Below are 22,828 nucleotides of genomic sequence, written 5' to 3'. Positions count from 1 at the left end.
CTGATATAAATCGTTAATTTACTCAAAATGTAACCGTCCTATCCTATCAACCAAGATGCATAATGCAAACTGCAAAGCATGCAAGAGTACGTAGTAATTCTTATTGAGGAAAATGCAACCGTTCTATGTGATTTTATAACACATCAATGTGCATCCACAGATATTAATAATTATTAAATGAAATTCCATGAACATAATATCTAATTTAATACGGGCACTTTTTTGAAGGATCATTGTAGAGGGATGTATTTCCCTTGTGGTGTTCCTTAGTTTTTCGTTGTATTTTTCCTTTATTTGGAGCAGCTTCAAGAGGGTATTGTGTACATTATATTTTATTTGATATTGTTGAAAGAAAATCAAACATGCCCTTAGTATTAAATGACTTTAAGTTGTGGTTGCAATGAAGGTTACTTTAGAAATCGCAAGACAATTAGGATTGATGGGGATGTAATGTAAAACCATGGTTAACACGTACACATGCTGACCTAAACAAAGATTTTTCATTATTATTCCTAATTAGTGAGAATATAAAGCTTCTCCGATGAATGTTGGACCTGTTCAACCCACAATGTAACTTTGTCATCTCTGCATCACTACCTTGTCATGTAGTAAATGAATAAAATGTTACCATTTTTGCTTTGAACTAACAAACACCAGCAGCAGCTAGCAACTAACGGAAATAACTAATCCATAACATATTAATCATCGAGGATAGTGTAGTGAGACGATGCATGCCATGACTTGGAAGACTCAACACTTGAGGACAGCCAATAATATAGAGCCTCTTAAAGAGACATTGTTGTTTGACACTCTGAAAACATCTTAGGATTGGGGAAATTATTAATTTCCAAGGTCACTAAAGTGGCTGAAGCACCTACAATCCATTCAGGCAATGCCAGAAGCCCTGGGAAAATCCCCATTATATATGCAGATGTTTCATCCTTAATCTTCAGATTGGACTTTCGTGTTTCAAATTATTAGTCTATTTAGGGAAAATATAAAGAGGTAAGAAAAGGTTCAAATTGTCACAATAATGAAAACCCAATTTTCGAAGATGCATGCTTCAAGTTTGTAAGTTTATTCAGCGACAGAACTGATTGTTTTGTGGTTATACATATTTCTCGAATGCTGATCAGCTTGCCTAACCCTTTAGGCAGTGTTTCAAGCTCCATGTATCCATATTGAGTAACAAAACTTGCACATAAAGTATTCTAATTTAGCAGTTGAAGTATATATGTAGAGTCTCGAATAGTGAATTTCTTAAATCTAAAACTCGCATGCATTTAAAAGAGTTTCACTATCAAGATTCACTCCTTTAACGGGGAAACAATATAGTTCTCACACTCCTTGACTTGGGGAACAAAGAATGGCAAATTGAAATTTTTTCAACAATTGATAAATGCTGATTTACTTGCTCAAGTAATCTAAGAAAATGGGACTTAACCGCTACAAACTCCTCTTTCACAACATAGAGAGCAAGATCATGCACCAAATCATGTACTTTGAACTTTCAAAAGTATACTAATTAATATTCTCACCTGCACTTTTTTTCACAATTTCTTTTCCGCCCTATCTCAACTAGATTTGGAGGTTAATTTGTCCTCTTCGCCTTCCTTGAATGCCCATTTCACAAACAGAGATAAACCATTTTCTATCGAAAGGCCTTTTAAAACATATTAGGAGGGAACAGTGCCCATCAATTCATCAATGCAATTGAATTGCTGCGTTTTGTTGCCATGATCATGCTTAAAATCTTCGTAATAGGAGTTGTTGAAGATGAAACATGGGACAAGGAGGGTTGATGACAACATCAGGGGATATGCTACCCTCTCTACTCGAGGTTCTCAAAATCAAGACTATTAAACTTTTGAAGAATACGACACTTTTAGAAATCATAAAAACGTGAGGAAAAAAACCCAGGTTATAAGTTGCCCCTTGAAGAATTATTGTTCGTTCACAATTACCTTGCCTTGGGATAACAATATTCCTAAATGATCACTAACAAGACCTCTAAAGAATTGGTGTATAACCAAATCTATAAATTTAATTCCAACGGGTGGGATAAACATTTTGTTTGCAATAAATTTACTTAAGGAAATCGAAAACTATGTATTTGCATAATAAATTTTAAATTCAACTTAGGAAATAATAAAATTGGCCAAAATATTCAAATTCATTGAAGAAAGCTCATACATCAAAGTAATTAATTAGGGCACGAATAAGATATACATGTGACATAGAATCTCGCAATTCTTAAGCGTGCACAATTTTCAGACACGTTTTTTAAGTGAAAAGTCCTTTATTTTGTACAAAATAAAACTGACTCAAGTGTAAAGGAAGTCAATTAATTTCTAAACTAAATGAGAGAAATGTACTTTCAAAGATATAACTTATTAAAATTCAACATTTACAAAACAAGGTCACAAAATTACTTATCAACCAAACATATCTAGAATAACTCTCGCACTCGTAAGGAACTAATTGAGGATTTACTACCTTTGTTGGGTTGGTTGGACCATGGACGTGTATTAGTCTCATGTCATTTTGGTTTATTTACTGGATTTCCATTCATTTAGAGTGTGTTTAGATGGGGAATATTTTGATGTAATGTAATGTTTTGAGGAAATTCAAATACGAATTCCATTGTTTGGATAATAATTTGAAATTTTTTCAAAATGATGGAAATTTATGAAGTATTTTGTTCAAGTTAAATTTAAAGAATTTCAAATGAAACTTAAAAGTTAAGAATTTCAAATGGGGCCTTAGCACAGAAGAAAGAAAACTTAACGCTTAATTAAATGAGATGTTGCAACACCAACATAATCAGCTAAAAAACATAATCTCATCTGAACAGGACATTGTTCATAAATAATCAAAGAAGAGACACCATCACACGTCAAGTTAATTAGCTAGAGCATCTGCACAAGAATTAGCTTCTCTAAATGTATGGCAAATACGAACCTCCCAATTTAATTCCAACAAGCTTCTAATATTTGTTAATAAACTCAACCCCGTAGCTGATCCACCTTTACCATTGAGTATTAATTAAACTCTAGATTATTGAATCAGATTAATAATATATAAACTTTAGAATTTGAAAATTTTGAGCTAAATTCATTCATTTTTATTAATAAATTTTAAATTAGTTGATAATTTTTTCAAAAATAGTGTTTTTCAACAAAAAAATTAAACGGAAATATTGATAATGGGCCGGCCCGAAGCCTAATGGGCCAGCCTGGCCCAACCCCCTTTTTTATAAGGGCCAGATAGGCTTGGGCCAAAAAAAAACCAAGTGCATTTTGGGCTAACTTTTTTAGACACGTCCCGGCCTAAAATATGCGATAATGGACCGGCCCATTAACCCAACCCATTTTTAATAGCTCTAGGTGAGGTCCATATCCCTCAGCTTTGTACTTTCTTTATTTAATATATTTTCCTTTGTTTAGTAAAAAATCAACACATCTTTTTTAAGTTAGAAGAAAATAAAAAATTGTCAAACAATTTTAACTTTATTTTTAAAGATCTTATATATTACTTTAATTATAAATTAGCTTTAAACCAAAAGAAAAATGTTGGGTCAACTATTCCTAAAGAAAATTAGTCTTATATATGACTATCATTAATAGAAAGAATCTAGAAAAACAAAAAAGTTAATATTTAAAATCCCAATAAAAAGACAATATTCAAAACTATATACTTTTCCACCATACAATTTGACTCTCTTCAAAACTATGTACTTTATTGGCATTTCCCACCAGAAAATTTGACTCCCATCAATGCTAAGGATCGATCTAAATGATATAAAAATATTTTTCATTCAATAAAAAGTAATATCAGTGTGAAAATATTAAACTATATTAATGATTTTATTTTTTAATATATTGTTTTGGATTTTATAATTTAATACCAAATCCAAGTGCTCACCCAGGTTCTATTTATACATATGTATGAGAAAGAGTGCAAAACAGAATTCAAATAGAGATAGCAAAATTACCTCATAATAATTTAACAAACCTTTGATTTCTTCAATGGCCTCACCAAAGTTGCATTCTGTTATGATAATGTTAACTATTTTCACAGCCATGGTTTTGATGATTGTAGAATCAAAAACATGGTGCCAGGTTAGGAGTAGTGCTACTGGCCCAGCACTGCAAAATGCTTTAAATTATGCATGTTCAAATGGAGCTGATTGCGGACCTATTCAGCCTGGTGGAAGCTGCTTTAATCCAAACACACTTCAAAGTCATGCTTCATATGCTTTTGATAGCTTCTATCAAAACAAAGGCCAAAACCCTAGTGCCTGTAATTTTGGTGGCCTTGCAACCATTGCCGTAACTGATCCCAGTATGAACAAATGCCCTATTTAATTTTTATTTTTTTTTATCTTTTTACCGAAGATTAACTTTTTATTTCCTATAAAATCATAAAATATTGTTTTGGTCTGATAATTTTCCTATAAAATCATAGAATATAGTAGACATTGTATTGTTGATTAATTATATTATGGATCAATAATTGATTTCACCTTCTCTTTTTTATGTGCGTATAGGTTATGGAAGCTGCAGATACCCTTGAAGGTACAACCTTAAATTGTTTTCACTATTTGATTGATTTGCTTTCTAATACAAACATTTTATAAAGTTAACTTCTTTTTTTTTTTTTTTTTTGACAAGATAAAGTTAACTTATTTGGTAACACTTTTTTTATTTTTGCTTATGTTTAATCATTAGGGCTGCAAAGGGAGCATATCACCGATCGCAAAGCCTCGACGAACAAGTTTCATACAATACACCACCAAATCACAACATAAATAAATATTAGTAGAGGCTCTTCATTCCTCTGCAATTATATATTTTCAAATTATGTAATATTAATTATGAGAATTATATAATAAAACATGTTATGAACAATTCATAAACATGCATGACATTTTTTGTGGTGGATGTTATATATTATGATATTTTAAACTTGCTAGAAAAATTAGGGAGTAAAATTTTACCCATGAGTATATGCCCACAGCGAAGCAAAGTTGAAATTATGTACGTTTTAGTAGAAAATTTAAAATAAATTAAGTCATCGTTAAAAAATGGTACGGGACTTTGCAGATTATCTCTGTACTTTTGTAGAAGTCTCTGCAAAAGCCAAAAACCAAACTTAAAATTTAATTTGTAGGTCGAAATTTCCTGTGTTTTATTTTTTGATTTTCTTGGACATTAATAATTCATAATTAATCTGTCGCTTATCGAAATATTATAATTTTATGTTAAAAGTCATATTTTAACGTTCTAAACATGCATTCAAAAAATCATGAAAAAATTCAATTTCTAGATCACTTTTCTGGACTCTATATCTACAAAAAAAATAAAAAAATAGAAGGTCAAAAATATGAATAATCTCAAATTACAAAGCTAGAATCTGTAGAGTTGTCAAAACGGACTACCCGGGCCATTTAGGGCCGGCCCTAGCGTAATATAATATTTTTTAATAGATCTAAATAATGCCTCGCACAAAAAAAATGTAAACATTTTAGTGCAAACATCGCAAACTAAAACGGTGAGGAAAACAATTTTAAATAAATTATGTATGATATGTTTATAAACATTTATATGTTCGATATTTAAAATTAAAAGTAACGAAACGAGTAAATATAATTTTTTATTACTTTTATATTTTTGTGTTGATGCATTGAATTTTCACTTTTATTTTTTACTCAATAAACAACTAAGTAACGTTGTTGACCTGTCAAAAACACATGTAACATGCATAACACCATGCAGACTTGCTGACCAAGCCATCGTCCAGATTTTGGATTGATTCAAGTTAAATAATCTGAAACCATTCTAAATTATTTCGAATTATATAAATTGAATCAATCAAATACAAGATTTTTCTATGGTCCACACTACACTAACAGTTTAAGTTCACGACGTGCATAAACTTTTATAAATTGGTGTCTTTGGTTCAATTGTAAACCAAACCATAGAACCCTGAACACTTATCTTGTAGATGTATACACCAAACTTGTTGTAATGTACTACAACGGGGGAAAACCTAATATGTTTAGGATTCATGTTGACGTCACAATGTCTGATTTAAAGGACCAGCTAGACCAAGTTAATGGTCGTCCCAACCACTGAGACACAAGAAGGGTGGACAATGTTGAGTATCTTTGTCCATCGATGGAATATGATGGGAGTGTTTGGTTCAACCAAATAATGCTCCAAAATGATGACAACGTGAGAACCATGTTCTCTATATTTGATCAACATAGTTTGAAGGAACCATCAAGTTAAACACTTCCTTTGTCAGTTCTTTCCAAGATATTCGAGAAAGGTTGATTCACCCCAGGACCAACGAAAAAATTCGGGCTTACATGGATAGAACATGTGAAGATTTAAAGTTTGGTTGATCCATAATCTTTTGTGTGTTTTATTATGGAGTAGTGTTGACAACACTCTCTTTTGAACACTCTCTCTAATACTCACTCTCTTATTGGTTTAAATCATTGTGAGTCTACACATTGTAAATAAAATCCGCAAAAAGTGGTGGGACATACATTGAGTTCATCCAACAAAAGGAAGTATCTTCGTCCATCGATGGAATATGATGGGAGTGTTTGGTTCAACCAAATAAAGCTCCAAAATGATGACAACGTGAGAACCATGTTCTCTATATTTGGTCAACATAGTTTGAAGGAACCATCAAGTTAGACACTTCCTCGGTCAGTTCTTTCCAAGATATTCGAGAAAGGTTGATTCGCCCAGGACCAACGAAAAAATTCGGGCTTACATGGATAGAACATGTGATGATTTAATTTTGGTTGATCCATAATCTTTTGTGTGTTTTATTATGGAGTATTGCTGACAACACTCTCTTTTGAACACTCTCTGATACTCACTCTCTTATTTGTTTAAATCATTGTGAGTCTACACATTGTAAATAAAAGCCACACAAATGGTGGGATATACATTAATTTCATCTAATAAAAAAGTGAGTGCTAGAGAGGGTATTCAAAAATGAGCGTTATGAGCATTTTTTTTTTATTATGTTGTTTTCGGTTGTTGAATTTATAGCACCCACACTGGATATAGTAATTTCCGCACCCCACCCCCCATTGAGTTAGAAGATGTGGAGCTTACTTTGTCCTTACCCAGCCCACAAGATTCAAAAATTGAATCCTTTAATTCTGGACTGCCCCCTCGAGGCTTTGACCAAGCTTCCCATTAGAAAATTGCTTTTCTGACATCAAATACTTCCTAATGACACATGTAAATGACCTTTTTGCCCCCAACGGCAATTAACTACCGCTGGTTTTGTCCTGCGGTAGTTAACTACCGTTCACATGTTAAGCTTAAAAAAAACAAAAATAAAGCTCCAGCGGTAGTTAACTACCGTGGAGCATAAAAACTGACTTGTTTTTACTTTTGTTGCATCAGGCTCCAATGGGTAAGGGATGAAAAAGAGGGAAGTATTGAAAATGCTATGAAATTTTGAAAGTGAGACAAATTATGATTGGTTGATGAAAATGGGTCAAGAGTAATCATGACTAGTCATGTGAAATGAAATGAAATCTCACTGCAACACGTTTTCTGAGATTCTATCTTTACCTTTTTTTAGTAATACCATATCTCCTTGCTTATTTTTGGTGCTATAAAAAATTGCAAGATTATCATGAAATCTATTGTTGTTGCCACAACACAAAAAATGCATTGTAGCCATGTGCACTAATATTCAGTATTCATGTTTCACTTCAAACACAACAAATACCCAAGGACATAAGTAACCATTGGAGTCTGATGCAATAAAAGTAAAAACAAGTCAGTTTTTATGCTCGACAGTAGTTAACTACCGCAGGAGCTTTATTTTTGTTTTTTTTAAGCTTAACATGTGAACGGTAGTTAACTACCGCCGGACAAAACCAGCGGTAGTTAACTACCGTTGGGGGCAAAAACGTCATTTACATGTGTGGTTATGAAGTATTTGATGTCAGAAAAGCAACTTTCTTCCCATTATGCCTCCTTAATTCACCATAAATTTTGGTTAAATCATTTCCTTTTCCGCAGGAGCCTCTTCAATCTTCACCGTCAAAACTGGTCTGATTCATTTCCTTATTATCCGCATGATCATCCTCAATTCTTCAAATATTTTTATTCAATAAAAAGTATATAAATTGGATCAAAAAAGTTAAATTATATTAATAATATTATTCTTTAATATATTTTTTGTTTTTTATAATTTAATACCAAGTCCAAGTGCTCATCAGCCCATTCTATTTATACCTATGCATGAGGAAGAGAGCAAAATAGAATTAAAATAGAGAAAGCAAAATCACCTCATATATAATAATTTAACAAACCGTTGATTTCTTCAATGGCCTCACCAAAGTTGCATTCTGTTATGATAATGTTAACTATTTTCACAGCCATGATTTTGATGAATGTGATGATTGTAGAATCAAAAACATGGTGCATGGTTAGGAGTAGTGCTGCTGGCCCTCGACTGCAGAATGCTCTAAATTATGCATGTTCAAATGGAGCTAATTGCGGACCTATTCAGCCTGGTGGAAGCTGCTTTAATCCAAACACACTTCAAAGTCATGCTTCATATGCTTTTGATAGCTTCTATAGAAACAAGGGCCAAAACCCTAGTGCCTGTAATTTTGGTGACCTTGCAACCATTGCCGTAACTGACCCAAGTATGATCAAATGCTCTATCAAATTATTATTTTAATTAATTTACTTTTATCTTTTTACCAAAGATTAATTTTATTTTCTATAAAATCGTAAAATCGTAAAGTGGTAGGGACAAAAGGAGGATGAAAAATCTGAATTGTTTTTATGAGGACCGTAGTTCAAAATTTACTTTTTTATAGAGGAAAAAAAAAACGTGTTTGAGTTTAATTTTTTTGTACCCACTTTATACATTTGCGAGACATTTTTTTTTATGTATTTTGCGTTGTTGATTAATTAAATTGTGGATCAATAATTGATATCATCTTCTCTATTTTTACGTGGGTATAGGTTATGGACAATGCAGATACCCTTGAAGGGGCAAAAGTTATTATGCATAAGGATTTCCTTATGCATGGTGCATAAGCAAATCAGAACCGTTAGATCAAGGACAGGTGTTATAATCTGGTGCTTCAGCTCAAACATATCACAACCGTCCGATATTGCACACGTGTTCTAATCTTGAGCTTCAGATGCCACAGTGTTTCGTCCCTAACAAGATCGCTTTTCTCACCGTTTCCGTCGCCGGCGCCGGTTCACGATCACGATTCTCACCGTTTCTTGCCGTTCCGACGTGATTCTTAGCCTTGCTCGCTTCTCCGACGTTATTTTCAGCCTTCTCTCCGACGTGATTCACCCTTGATTCGTGCGATTCAGAAATTCATCTTGATTCATCTTGATTCGTGTGATTCAGAAATTCATCGCCGGCACCTCGATTCTCACCGTTTCTCGCTGCTGCAACTTGATTCTTCTCCGACGTGATTCTCACATTTCTCTCCGACGTGTTTCTCACCTTCCTTCGACGTTATTCACTCCGACGTATTTCTCCGGCGAGTTATTCATTTATATGATTCAGTCTGTTAATTCGATGCAATCTGTGATATGAATCGTTGAAAATTATTGTTGATTATATAAAATTACTGTTGAATCATTGAATTGAAAATTGATGCTTTAAAATTGAAGTTAAGGATCATTGAATTGAAAACTGATGATATAAAAGTGATGCTATAAAACTGAAGTAAACTGAATCATTGCAAATTATTGTTGTAGTAAGAATTTTACTTGATTGAATCATTGCAATGATTGAATCATTGCAATATGTGATATTTTAGTTCAGTTGATTACATCAGTTGATTACATCAGTTAATTTGATTCAATCTGTGATGTTTTTAACTCAATGTGAATATTCAACTGTGATTTTTTAACTCAATGCTATAAAACTGATGATTGAATCATTTAAAATAACTGTTGGAGTATGAGTGTTAGGGATAATTTGATAGCAATTTAGCTTATTACTCACCAAAACCATTTCCACAGGCCAATGGTTTTGGATTACAACTCACCAAAACCATATCCACAGGCCAATGGTTTTAGCATAGTTTTTTAGAGTTTTTCAGTAGTTTCAATTTATCATATCTAATGGTTTTTTTGTTCTTAATAGTGTTTGTTGCTGTTTTCAATGGATTTGATATTAACTTCATCTGAGAGTGGACAATTGACGGTTGAAAATTCAGTTATTGATGCGGATAGTTCTCAATGTTACTCATTTAGTGATAAAGAATCATGGAAGTCTTTGGTCTTTAAATCTATAAAAGAGATTGAAGATTTTTATTTTAATTATGCATATAACACTGGATTCTCTGTTAGGAGTATGTTGAAGTCCAAGAACAATTCACAAAATAAGAAATCGGATAAGGTACATTATGTGCGTTATGTTTGTAACAAAGAAGGTTTCAAGAAGGGAAGTCTGCTTAATCCTAAAAACAGGCCAACATGTGACAGTCCAGTTCTTGTTGAGTATGAGAAAGCTAAAGAAAAACCAGAGGAAAGGGTTGGTTGTAAAGCTGGAATATATTTGAAGTTGGATGAAGCGTTGAATGTCTATAAGATATATAAGTGGGAAGTTGATCACTGTCATCCATTACATAAACCAGAGCATTTGTGCTACTTGAGATCATTTCGAGAAGTAAATGAAGTTCAAGGACAACTTGCTTTAATAAATTCTAAAGCTGGAATGTCGATGAGAACATCTTATGAAGTGATGGGTCAAGGAGTTGGAGGCACGGAGAATCTTCCTTTTCGATTTTCGGACTTAAAGAACTATCTAATGACAACTCGTCAAAAGGAGATGGTGGCTGGTGAAGCAACTGTTATTCAAGAATTCTTTAGAAATGAAGCTCTCTCGAAACCAGGTTTTTACTATGATATCCAAGTTGATGCTGCAGAAGACATAGCCAGTATTTTTTGGGCAGATGGAATTATGCAACAAGATTATGCTCTATTTGGTGATGTTGTCAGTTTTGATACAACTTACCGAACAAACAATAAATATCGGCCATTAGGTTAGTATTTTGTACTTCTCACAGTTTTTAATTCTTATATTCTTGAAATTTGAATGAATGTTCTGGTTTAGAATTGAAGGTTCTGGTATATGTGTGTTAATTTGGCTCTTGTGTGTGTTTAGAATTGAATGTTTATATTGATTGAAGGTTTAGAATTTAATGTTCTGGTTTATGGGTGATCCTATCTTGCCTTGGAATTTATGCTCTGTACAGCCATGGAAAGATCATATGTGTTTTTTTATCGATGATAAATAGCTCTGTCTGTGTTTGCGAGTTTAGACATCTCGCTTGAGAAGTTGTGCTATGTCCAGCTATGCAAAGATCATAGGTGTTTTTTTACAGTTGTTAAATAAATAGCTTTTTCTATTTACACAGCACAATGGTTTTATATTTTTTAAATATGTTGTATTTTGTTCTGATTTGGTTCATTTCAGCTGCCTTTCTTGGTTTTGACAATCATCGTAAGAGTGTGTTATTTGGTGCTGCGCTACTGTATGATGAGACATCGGCTACTTTTGATTGGTTGTTTACAACTTTTTTGAAGTGTATGTCCAATAAGAAACCTCAAACCATATACACAGACCAGGCTGGTGCGTTGTTGAAGTCAATTCCGAATGTTTTTCAAGGTGTTTTTCATGGTCTTTGCTCATGGCACATGGGAGAGAATGCAAAGAAAAATCTCGGCTCTCGTGCAAACAGTGCATTTTTCGATGAGTTAACTAATTTGGTTTCAAATGTCGAAGATGAATCAGATTTCGACTACAATTGGGATCAGATGATGAAAAACTGTTTTAATGGAAGGCCTACTTCGGACTTTAAGTGGCTTGTTCAAACTCATTCAAATCGTATGCATTGGTCTTCAGTTTGGGTGAGGTCACATTTTACAGCTGGTTTGAAAACGACACAGTTAAGTGAGTCTTTCAATGCTTTTCTTCGTGGATTTTTGCAGCCAGACCATTCACTTGTTCGATTCTTTAGTCATTTCAACATTATGGTTCAGAGAATGAGGGATAATCATGCTGAGTTGGACTTTAAGGCTGCAAACACTAGAACAAAAAATAATTATCCCAACAGTCAGCTTATGCGGTCCGTAGTAAACAAGTATACACCATCTTGCTTTTCATTTATTCACAGTCAGTATGACCTTTCCTTCAAATACTATTATGAGGAGGACACAACAAAAGGGTCAGAATTGAACAAGTTCTTCAAAGTTTTCACAATTGAGAAGGTTGATTATAATTACGATGATGTTGATAATGATAATGAGAGGGTTTCGAATGTTGATGTTTTGGATGCAGAATTTGAAGAAAACCTTTCCCCAAGGTTTGAAGATCATAATCGACTTGATGAAAGGGTTGTCACAGTCGACATTGGGAGCAAAAGTTTTACTTGTTCATGTCGTATGTTTGAGAACCGGGGTTTCTTATGTCGACATGTTTTCAAGATTTTGGAGGTCTTAGGTGGTCATGTGCAATATCATTTTTTGAAGACTATACCTGCACAATATGTTTTAAAGCGGTGGACTAGAGATGTGCGTCCGTCTGTCGATAAGCTGAAATCCACCATGAATGTTGGCACTAAAGACACCACTGAAGCGCAACGATATCAACAAATTTGTGCTGTTACAGTTCAGCTTTCTACACGTGTTTGCGCAGATGCGGAGGCATCTGAAATATTTCTCAACGGTGTTCTTGAGGCAGGGAAAAAGGCAGAGGAGTTTCTTATTTCTAAAGGTATTCATACAGATCGATCATCCGTTACGCCTTCTAAGTCTTCAAAAGCAGTTGCTGTCTGTGAACCATCTGTTGGGACTGCACCAAAGTTCAAAGAAAGACCAAATCCAATTAGGTCAAAGAAGCGACTTAAAAGTGATTATGAAAAAGCTAGAGCAAGACAGAAATTCCTTATAGCTCGGAAGAAGCAAAAGAAAGATGATGAGGCTTTAACAAATTAAGCGGGCACTGATTGTTTTTTATGTTATAAGTTAGGAAAGATGATGATGCTTTAACTAAAAAAGCGGTCACTTATGTTATATGTGATAAGTTTGTACTAGATTTCATATCAAATTCTTGATTGTTATGCATTGGTTTGAATATTATCTTCTGGAAACTATACATTTTCACATTTTTTGGTTTTAACGCATTTATTACTATGTTTTGGTACAAAACCATTAGACTGTTAATTTGGTTTCATATAGTACACTTTCAAAACCATTAAACTATAATTATGGTTTAGTTAAGATTTTCAATTACTGAGTTAAGTGGATAAATTACTGAGTTTTGCAATTTGCTTCAATCTATTCAAGTGATAAAATTAATATTAAATGATGTCAATTCTGATGTAATGCGCGGTGACAATATTACTATGTTTTTGAAATTGAAACCACTCATTGAATTGAAAACTGATGCTATAAAACTGAAGTAAACTGAATCATTGCAAATTATTGTTGTAGTAAGAATTTTACTTGATTGAATCATTGCAATGATTGAATCATTGCAATATGTGATATTTTAGTTCAGTTGTTTACATCAGTTGATTACATCGGTTAATTTGATTCAATCTGTGATGTTTTTAACTCAATGTGAATATTCAACTGTGATTTTTTAACCTAATGATTGAATCATTTAAAATAACTGTTGGAGTATGAGTGTTAGGGATAATTTGATAGCAATTTAGCTTATTACTCACCAAAACCATTTCCACAGGCCAATGGTTTTGGAGTACAACTCACCAAAACCATATGCACAAGCCAATGGTTTTAGCATAGTTTTTCAGAGTTTTTCAGTAGTTTCAATTTATCATATCTAATGGTTTTTTTGTTCTTAATAGTGTTTGTTGCTGTTTTCAATGGATTTGATATCAAAGTCATAATAAAACAAGGCATTTTTAAACAATGTAGGCATTATTGGAAAAACATACTAATATTATAGTTCCAAACATTACAAACCATACTAACATTATAAATCCAAACATAACAAAATTAAAAATACTTATACAGAAATATTATGAAAACATAAATATGATTACTAATAAATACTAAGATTACTTTTTTCTTCATCCATAGAACGCCCTGATTTTTGTCCAGCAATCCAACACTTTCTCTCTCCATACCACAAGTTGATTGTACTTCTGCTCCCATTGCTCAACCGCATTCTGCAACGTTGTGTGTAATTCAGTTCCAGCCATAATCCTCCCTGCCAGCTGCGAGTGATGAACCCTTGATGCCTCAAATTCTGTCCCGATCAATATCCCTTTTTCTTTTTCTTCTGCAAGTGCCTTCTCCAATACTTCGATTCGAGTATCAGAGGCATGCTTTTGCAATGATAGTTCTGTCATTGCTTTTTCAGCAGCGACAAAATCATCATTGAGCACCTTCCATTGTCGTTCGAACACAGCAAGTTCCTGTCTTGCGATGTTTGCATTTAGGGTATCAGTTTCAATGATTGGTAAACCTGCAGCGAACATGTTTTGCAACTGAAGACATGAACAGACTAATCCTGAATGAACAGGATTGAGGAGGTGTCTTAGTGGACGGATTTGGCTTAAAAGTTGGGATAATTGGTTTCTAATATTGGCATCGGAATAGATTGCTTCAAATGTGTTGTTTACGATGATTTCTCTTACTTCATTTGCAAGATTTGTTGCCGTTGCGATGTCTCCGTTTACAGCAACTGGAGCGGAATTTGCAGTAGTGACGTCTGACATTTTTTGTTTTGGAAATGTAAGTGACACAAGACCTTATTATGGTACTAATTCTGAAACATTCTCTAAAGCAACCTCATTATATATAGTAATATGTTAATCCTTATGTTTCAACTTCCCATCCTAAGCAGTTTAATAACCATACTAGGCAGTTTCATTTAGTTTCAACTTCCCTACAAAACCATAGTTAACTCCTTTATTTAAATTAATTGCATTTTTCAACTGTCCATGACTCTGACTCTTCCATTCTAACCGTTATTATACCTTTTCCCGTATTTATCTTGGTGGGGCGTGGAAATTTATGTGTCTCTAATTAGGCAGTTACAAAACCATTAGGCAGATATATTGGTTTCACATAGAATACTTTCAAAACCATTAAACTGTACTATTGGTTTCAGTAAAGGTCATTATTTAAAATTGTTTGTCAATAATAATTTTTATTATTCTTTTATTTTATAAACCATTAAACCACAATTTTACTTAGACAAATGCAGAAATTTGTTTTACAACGGAAGAAACAAAAGAGAGATGATGAAGCTTAATAAATAAAAAAGTGGTTACTGATTGATTAATTCGTATTAAGTAATTCTTTTCTATGTTATAAGTTTGCACTATAACACCAAAAATAATTAAACCAAACTTATTGTTTCAGTAATAATTCCATCATTTAAAACCTTTTGACAATGATTTTGGTTTCACAATTAAAGCTATCAAAACCATTAAAACAGACATATGGTTTCAGTAATAGTCTCATCATTTAAAACTCCATAAACTTGACAGAAATATATAAATTCATCAACATCTGTGTACAAACTCCTTAAAAAACATTAAAACTCCAAAAAAAAACATTAAAACTAATTCATTATTTAATCGGAGATGCTAGCTTTTCAAGCACTTGTTTGTAGTTTGAAGTTGCTGCCTTCTCCACATGTTGTCTTTTGCTATTGCTGGAGTCAGTTAATATTGTTGAACAGATTTCAATTCTCATATCCATAATTCTTGTAACCTTTCCATTCTCCCCACGCTTTTTCAGTTTGGTCCAACCTTTGAAAGATTCCATTTCTGGATTGCCATCCTCCCATTCAGCAAGAAACTTCATGCAAAACACTCCACAACTGTCTTTATCAGTTTGAATAGGCACCTTTGGTGTTTCCCATTTAAATTTGCTAAACTGGAAAGGCATTGTGATGTTGCTTTTCTTATACAATTCTTTCACGAATGCTTCCACCTCCTTCAGCCATACATCAAACATTCTTTTGTACACAGTTGGGTCTCCATTCTTCATGTGCAGTGGATCTCCTGCCAAGCTGTTCAGGAATTGTAACTTTTGGCTCTTGAGATTCACTACGAAGGATACATAATGACTACCCGGATTTCCAATTATTGCTGGTGTCATTATCTATTTCATCAGTAAAAAAACAATCAACATCATATAATTCAAACAATTAATGTGTAGAAATCTTTCAAAAATAAAATGAACGTAGTCTCACATATTCTAGACATGAAGGGTCAATAGTTTTCCAATCCATGTATTTGAACTTTTTCAGCTTTTCGATGAATCGTTCAAATGCAACCTTTTCTGTTATATTCAGGGCATCAGGTCTTTCCAAGTCAACCTGTTTATATAAAATGAGTCAAAATCAATTTCAAAAAGAACTAAACATTATGTATTTAAAATTTTAACATTCATGAAATGTAATGCATACAAAATTCATGAATGGTGTGACCAGTCTTGTCATTTTGTCAGCTGGTTGTTGATTCCAGTTCAAGCAATTGACCCAGGCATTTATAACGAAGCAATTGACCCATTCATCTTTTTTAAGTGTGCACAAGTCTCTTCTTTGTAGAGCGTAAGCATGAGCGCCGTTTTCCGAGCAGTACAAAAACTCCTCCCTACATTATTATAAATCATTTAGCGTTTGTACTAATACGATATTATATGATATTAGAAACTCTAGTATAGCCAAATAAGCATTAACAGTTTGACTCATCATCATCATTATCACCTGGATGATCAAATAAAACCATTAAATACAGTCAATGGTTTTGGAGGACAACTAACCAAAACCATTTACACAGCACAATGGTTTTAGCATAGTTTTCAGAGTTTACCAAAGTGCTAACAAAGTACTAATTCATATAATATTCCAATAAATATTTAAAATGGTTTTCCTTACTCATCAAGTGAATTGCTCCATGCAAATGTTGATATGTCCTTTTGCATCTTATTGCATTTTGACTCGTAGACAGCTTCATCATAAGGGCTTTCAAGGTATTTCGATTTCTTTACAGCTCTTCTTTCACGCTCAGGGGCTTTTCCAGATATGTCATGCTTGGTCTTTCTTTTCCTTGCCTTCACACTTTTGTCATTGTCCAAGTCAATTACCTCATCTGCTAACACTGACCTTAACGGAGTTGCCCTGTCAAATAAATTACGTAATTGTTACTTTCCAGAATTTATATTTTGCAGAATTTAATGAAGCAATGTCACATTGGTCGATACTTACTTTACAATAATGTCATTACAAAATTCCAAATTCTTATCCTCCTCTGCATTCTCCTGCTTCGTGTCCTTCTCTGGGTTATCCTCCTCCATCACCCTTTCTTGATTCACATTGCTTGCTTCAGATTTTGTCTCAGATTTTGTCTTAACTGATTTACTATTGACAAACACATCATATATAGAAAAGCATTAGTTAGTTCATATAGTTGTACATATCACAAATTAAGAACCATTGAAACACATCATTTGTATTCATTTCTTACCCTGCATTTGAAGCTTCTCCCCCATCAAAAAACTCTGGAAACCTCAAGATTGTTTCCTGTGTAACGGAAATATTGCATGCGTTCCTCACTGAATCATCAAGGATTTTGGCATCAATCTCATTTTCTCCATCATCATCATCATCAATCTCATCTGATACATCTTTGTCATGATTTTCTTCACTGAATTATACATTTGCTTATATGTGTCAATCTTATGCAGATATCAAACATTAAATCGTCTTAAGACTTAAAATTAGATGCAGTACCTTTTTTCCCTTCCAGTGCTTCCATCCCCTCTATTTTCTTCACTATCAGGTGCTTCCATACTTTTTTCATGACTTGAACTGTTATTCTTGTCGTGTTCAGGTTGACCTTCAGTTGGACTGTCGTTGGTTGTATCTTTTGGAACATCATCATTTTCCCCAGAAGTTTCAACTTTTGCCTCAGCTATTCTTCTTTCCAAGGTTTCAGCAGTTTTAGTGTAGATTTGTATGCAAGACCTACAATGATTAAGATGCATCTGTGCCTGCAAAATTTTTATGTATATGTACTATTACTATTTTGAAAAACATATGTCTGTTTCAATGGTTCTGAGCTTTAATTGTGAAACCAAAATCATTTTCAAATGGTTTTAAATGATGGAATTATTACTGAAACAATAAGTTTGGTTTAATTATTTTTAGTTTTATATGTACTATTATTATTTTGAAAACCATAAAAACACAATATTATGCCATTCATGTAATACATCTTTTGACAGTTTTATCTCACCTTAGAGAGTGGGCAAGTATCTGCATCAAAACACAATACAAGGGGACCTTCAATTGTGTTGTGCAGTCTGGTTACGCCGGCTGTCAGTCCATGCTCGAGTCCCATAATGTCATAGACCTTCTGAAGTTCTTGGTTTGCCGCCATGACATCCCAATCACGAAGTGATGGCCGCTTGTATTGTCCTGTCAGAAAAGGACTTCTCTTCCCCATTTTGTCCATGTAATTAATCTGCACAATAAAATCATGCATATACATAATTTAAAAATCTAACACTTATTTGTTTAAAAAATACAAATATACAGAATATATAATATGATCACCATTAGGAAGTGGAAGTCCGCTAATGGATTTGCAACTTCCGGATTTTGCAGGCCTTCTTTCATATATTCAAGAACATGGGAGCACCAGTTATAAGAAGATACCCCAGCTGGATCTTCAAATATGTGTGCATATTGGAGAGATACAAAGCTACTATTAGTGGGGCACAAAATATTGTGAATGATATAACAGATTGCACCTTTCACCCACGCATTTGGTTTCTCGAGTGTCTTCAGTATTCTCTCCAATTCTGTCACCCTCACAGAAGCCGAATAAGTTCCAGTCAGACCTAATTCTTTCCTTAATTTCTTTATTGCTTCCTCAGAACATAGATCCACGTTAATCTTCTTCCCTGCCACTGGAAGCTCATACACCCTATGTACATCTTCCTCTTTCAATGGAAGTACCTCATTCTTGCCTAATACAATCCACATGTTATCTTTGTCAAAGTTTTTAACAACCCAATCCACAAAGAAAGTGTGGATTCTTTTCCAGTTGCAGATATGCAACATTCCACCAAAGCCAGACTTATTCAAAACCTCAATGATCTCTGTTTTGTTTCTCTTTCGATATATTGAATTCATAATTTCATATACCTTAGGTATACTCAGCTTGTGCCTCAGTCTGTGCTTTGCATTTTCCTCATTCAAACTTCCTTCATCAGAATCTTCACCATCATTTTGTTGTTTCCTTTTCTTATTCCTCTTTTCCTTACTTCTAGCATCTTCTTTCTGCTCCTTATGTTTATCACCACCAGATGATGAACCAGTGACCTTTTTCTTTGCCCTTAGCCTCTCTTGTTCATCCTCCAATTGTTCTTCATTCTCTTGTTTCCTTTTTTTACTCCTGGTTATGTGCTCCTTATTTTCTTTGCCCTTAGCCTCTCTTTTTTTATGCTCCTTAGCCTCTATTGGTTTATGCTTCTTCTTTTTGCCCTTAGCCTCTCTTTTTTTATGATCCTTATTTGTATCACCAGCAGATGACGAGTCATTGATATTCTTTTCATCCTCCTCCTCCATTTGTGTAAGTCCTAAACTGAATGATGGCAATGTACCTTGCTCTGTAGTTTTTTCCACCTGGATGATCAAATAAAACCATTAAATACAGCTAATGGTTTTGGAGTACAACTCACCAAAACCATTTGCTCAGCACAATGGTTTTAGCATATTTTTCAGAGTTTACCAAAACCATTTGCTCAGCACAAGTGCTTACAAAGTACAACAACAATACTATAATTGAACCAACTTATATCATGAACAAGATGTACATGATCAATTTACATCATGAACAAACAAACAACAACAACACTATAATTGAACCAACTTAACACTTTGAAACCATTTCCACAGCAAAATGGTTTCATAATGAAACTCGCAGAAACCATTTACACAGGCAAATGGTTTTGGCATAATTTTTAAACAAAACATTCTGTAATAAGCACATTTAATCACTCTGAAACCATTAATTTGACTTCATTTTCCCCAATTCAAAATTAGAATGTCAATTTAGGGTTACACAGATGCAGTTACTTTCCAACTAAACAAAAATGGTTACACAGATGCAGTTACATAATTGTAATTATTTCAAAGCACAAGATAAGTTCAAACCTGTTTAAACCTCATTTTTGATGAGTTTTGTTGAGTTTTGTTGAGTTTTAAAGTTCAGTTTCAAACAACCGTAATGATGAAGATGATGCTTGCGTGAAGTTGAGAATGCTTGCACGAAGGTGATGTTGACGATGATGAAATGCGGTGGTGATGATTATCGTGAAAGACGGTTACGGTGGCGGTTATGGTGAAGAAAGTTGGAAATGCGAACGATGATGACGAAATCGGCAGAAAACGACGACGGTGATGATTATTGTGAACTACGACGGTGATTTTGACGGTGGAAAAGGACGACGGTGATGAAGTTGGTGAACGCCAGTGCCGGAAACTGTTACAGGCGACGGCGAGGTTGTTACAGGCGAGAATGTTATAAACGTTTCCGTTGCAATTTGGTTTTGTTTTGCTCTTAGGTGAAGAAAGCAATTTCAGTGGTGTAGAAAGCAATTTTCGCTTGGGCTTGGTTTAGTGGGCCGGATCCGGTTTAGGCTTATGCATGGTGCATAAGTTTTGCTTATGCACCATAACCACTCCCCCTTGAAGGTACGACCTTAAATCGTTTTTAATATTTGATCGATTAGCTTTCTAATTAATGCAAACATTTTTATAAAGTCTTTTTTTTTTTAGGAAATTTTATAAAGTCAACTTATTAGTAACACTTTGTTATTTTTGTTTAAATGTTTAATTATTTGTGCAGCTAAAGTAGCATATACACCGATTGCAAAGCCTCAAAGGAACAAATTTCATACAGTACAGTACACCACCAAATTGCAGTATAAATAAATAAATGAATAAATAAATATTAGTAGAGGCTCTTCACTTCTTTGCAATTATATATTTTCATCATGTAATGCTAATTATCATAATTATAATATAAAACTTGATAACCAGTCTTGAGCTATTATGTTACAGCAATAATTTGTGAAAGTGGGCTGATATTTCCAACTCGTAAGGATTAAAAAGATACACTAAAAGCTTTGGGCATGTATTTTGGCATAGTTTTAATTATAAGATCAAGAGTGTTTTTTTTAATATAAAGAAAGCTCAAGAGTGTTGTTGTGTGCAAATGTGAGTTATATATGTCTCATATCGGATAGAAAATTGAGAAAACCGACAAACTCATTACTTGTAGGGTTGCTTTGGCCCATCAAGTGTAACATTCATAGTTTTTTTTTTCTTCCCTTTAAACATGTTTAATGACATATGCAAACCAAATACATCAACTTTTGTTAATCTATTTTCCTTATATTTTGGGATGAATGGAATAGTTTTGAAGAGATCTAACATCCTAAAGGTTGGTATCAAATCCCATAATTTATTAATAATTTAACTTATAATTTTCAAAGTCGAGATCTATTAAAAAGAGAAATGTTGAACAACACACGAAATCAAATTCACTAAGGCCATGTTTGGATGACCGAAGAAAGTATAAGGAAAGATAGTGAAAGGAAAGAATGGTAAATGATTGAAAGTGAGTAGAAAGTGAATGAAAAGTGAGTAGAAAGTGAATGAAAAGTAAGATGATTATTTAGTTGTTTGGAATGAATGAAAGTCATAGGAAAGTGAAAGGAAAGAAAGTTATAAATTTGACAAATGACATAAACACCCCATATTAAAATGAAATAATATATTTTAACTAAATAGTATTTTTTTTCTCAACATCAACTAAAATTGAAAAAATTAACAATAGCACAAAATAAAATTAATGAATATTTAAAATAGAAAGGTAAGCATGTAACAGTTAAAAAGTTGTAATATTAATATTATTATATTAATTAATTCATTAGTCCCTTGATACGTAAAAAAAAATAGCTGAACCCATCATTCAAAGCAAGGGTATAATGGACCTTTCACTGAATGATGCTCTTTCCATGCACTTTCTTCGCATATCAGCGTAGAAACAAATTTGGCTATGGACCCCACCAAAAACAATCTTTATTTCCTTCATCATTGGTGATCCAAACAATGGAAAGTGTTTCTTTCCTTAATGTAACACCCCGTTTTCCCAACGTAAAAATTTCATAAATAAATCAGAGTTTTTCAACACAAACGGAATGTCACATTTCTTAAAAATCGTAAATGGAATAAATAATAATTTATCCTTCAAAAATATAAGAACATAATCTTTTAAATCTCGCAGCGGAAATATTTCAACATCATAAATAGTCTTTGGCACGAATGCCTCATCATAAAAGTCTCATAAATAGTCTAAAACATAATAATTAGTTCAAATCCAACAACTTCATTATAAATCTCTTAAAACAAAACGTAAGGAATAGAAACAATGTCAAAACTCCCATCCCGTTACGTATCAGAGCACCTAAAGACACACTGTGAGGAGTCCACTCACGACCACGCCTAATCTTGATTACCTGCAAGTTACACATACGAAGAGCAACATTTTCAAGCAGAAGGGGTGAGATTTCTCAAACAATAATATTAAGCTCATAAATCATAAATTACATTTAACAATATAAACATCTTATAATTTAACAACTATAATCAAATACATAGACATCATCATTTCATCTTAGCAATATATCATCATATAAATATCATCACATATCTACAAAATATTAGTCATAAGCATCATCAT

The 22,828-nt window shown here is 33.4% G+C and overlaps 3 protein-coding genes across 3 annotated transcripts; 2 read left to right on the top strand and 1 right to left on the bottom strand.

Moving 5' to 3' along the window:
* Positions 1 to 3,948: 3,948 nt before the first annotated feature.
* LOC146933263 (uncharacterized) lies at positions 3,949 to 21,116 on the top strand. Its single transcript, XM_085707824.1, has 5 exons — positions 3,949 to 4,344; positions 4,550 to 4,572; positions 8,356 to 8,695; positions 9,021 to 9,048; positions 20,930 to 21,116. Exons 1-4 carry the CDS (start codon positions 4,029 to 4,031, stop codon positions 9,044 to 9,046), a joined length of 705 nt encoding a protein of 234 aa, XP_085563950.1. The 5' UTR covers positions 3,949 to 4,028; the 3' UTR covers positions 9,047 to 9,048; positions 20,930 to 21,116.
* Positions 9,613 to 13,085, top strand: LOC146933265 (protein FAR1-RELATED SEQUENCE 5-like). The gene is made up of 2 exons (XM_085705013.1): positions 9,613 to 11,071; positions 11,506 to 13,085. The coding sequence occupies exons 1-2, from the start codon at positions 10,189 to 10,191 to the stop codon at positions 13,023 to 13,025; spliced, it is 2,403 nt and encodes an 800-aa protein (XP_085561139.1). The 5' UTR covers positions 9,613 to 10,188; the 3' UTR covers positions 13,026 to 13,085.
* On the bottom strand, positions 15,510 to 19,716 carry LOC146933264 (uncharacterized). Its single transcript, XM_085707823.1, has 8 exons — positions 18,631 to 19,716; positions 18,311 to 18,538; positions 17,806 to 18,065; positions 17,281 to 17,433; positions 16,951 to 17,193; positions 16,480 to 16,666; positions 16,264 to 16,389; positions 15,510 to 16,172 (listed from the first exon to the last, which is right to left on the bottom strand). Exons 1-8 carry the CDS (start codon positions 19,645 to 19,647, stop codon positions 15,636 to 15,638), a joined length of 2,751 nt encoding a protein of 916 aa, XP_085563949.1. The 5' UTR covers positions 19,648 to 19,716; the 3' UTR covers positions 15,510 to 15,635.
* Positions 21,117 to 22,828: the final 1,712 nt, after the last annotated feature.

The sequence above is a fragment of the Medicago sativa genome, chromosome 4, assembly GCF_051527215.1.
Source record: "Medicago sativa cultivar Bolivia chromosome 4, Bolivia_mono, whole genome shotgun sequence".
Lineage (NCBI taxonomy): Eukaryota > Viridiplantae > Streptophyta > Magnoliopsida > Fabales > Fabaceae > Medicago > Medicago sativa.
The sequence above is the reverse complement of the archived record's forward strand: the minus strand, read 5'-3'. Positions and strand labels throughout refer to the sequence as shown.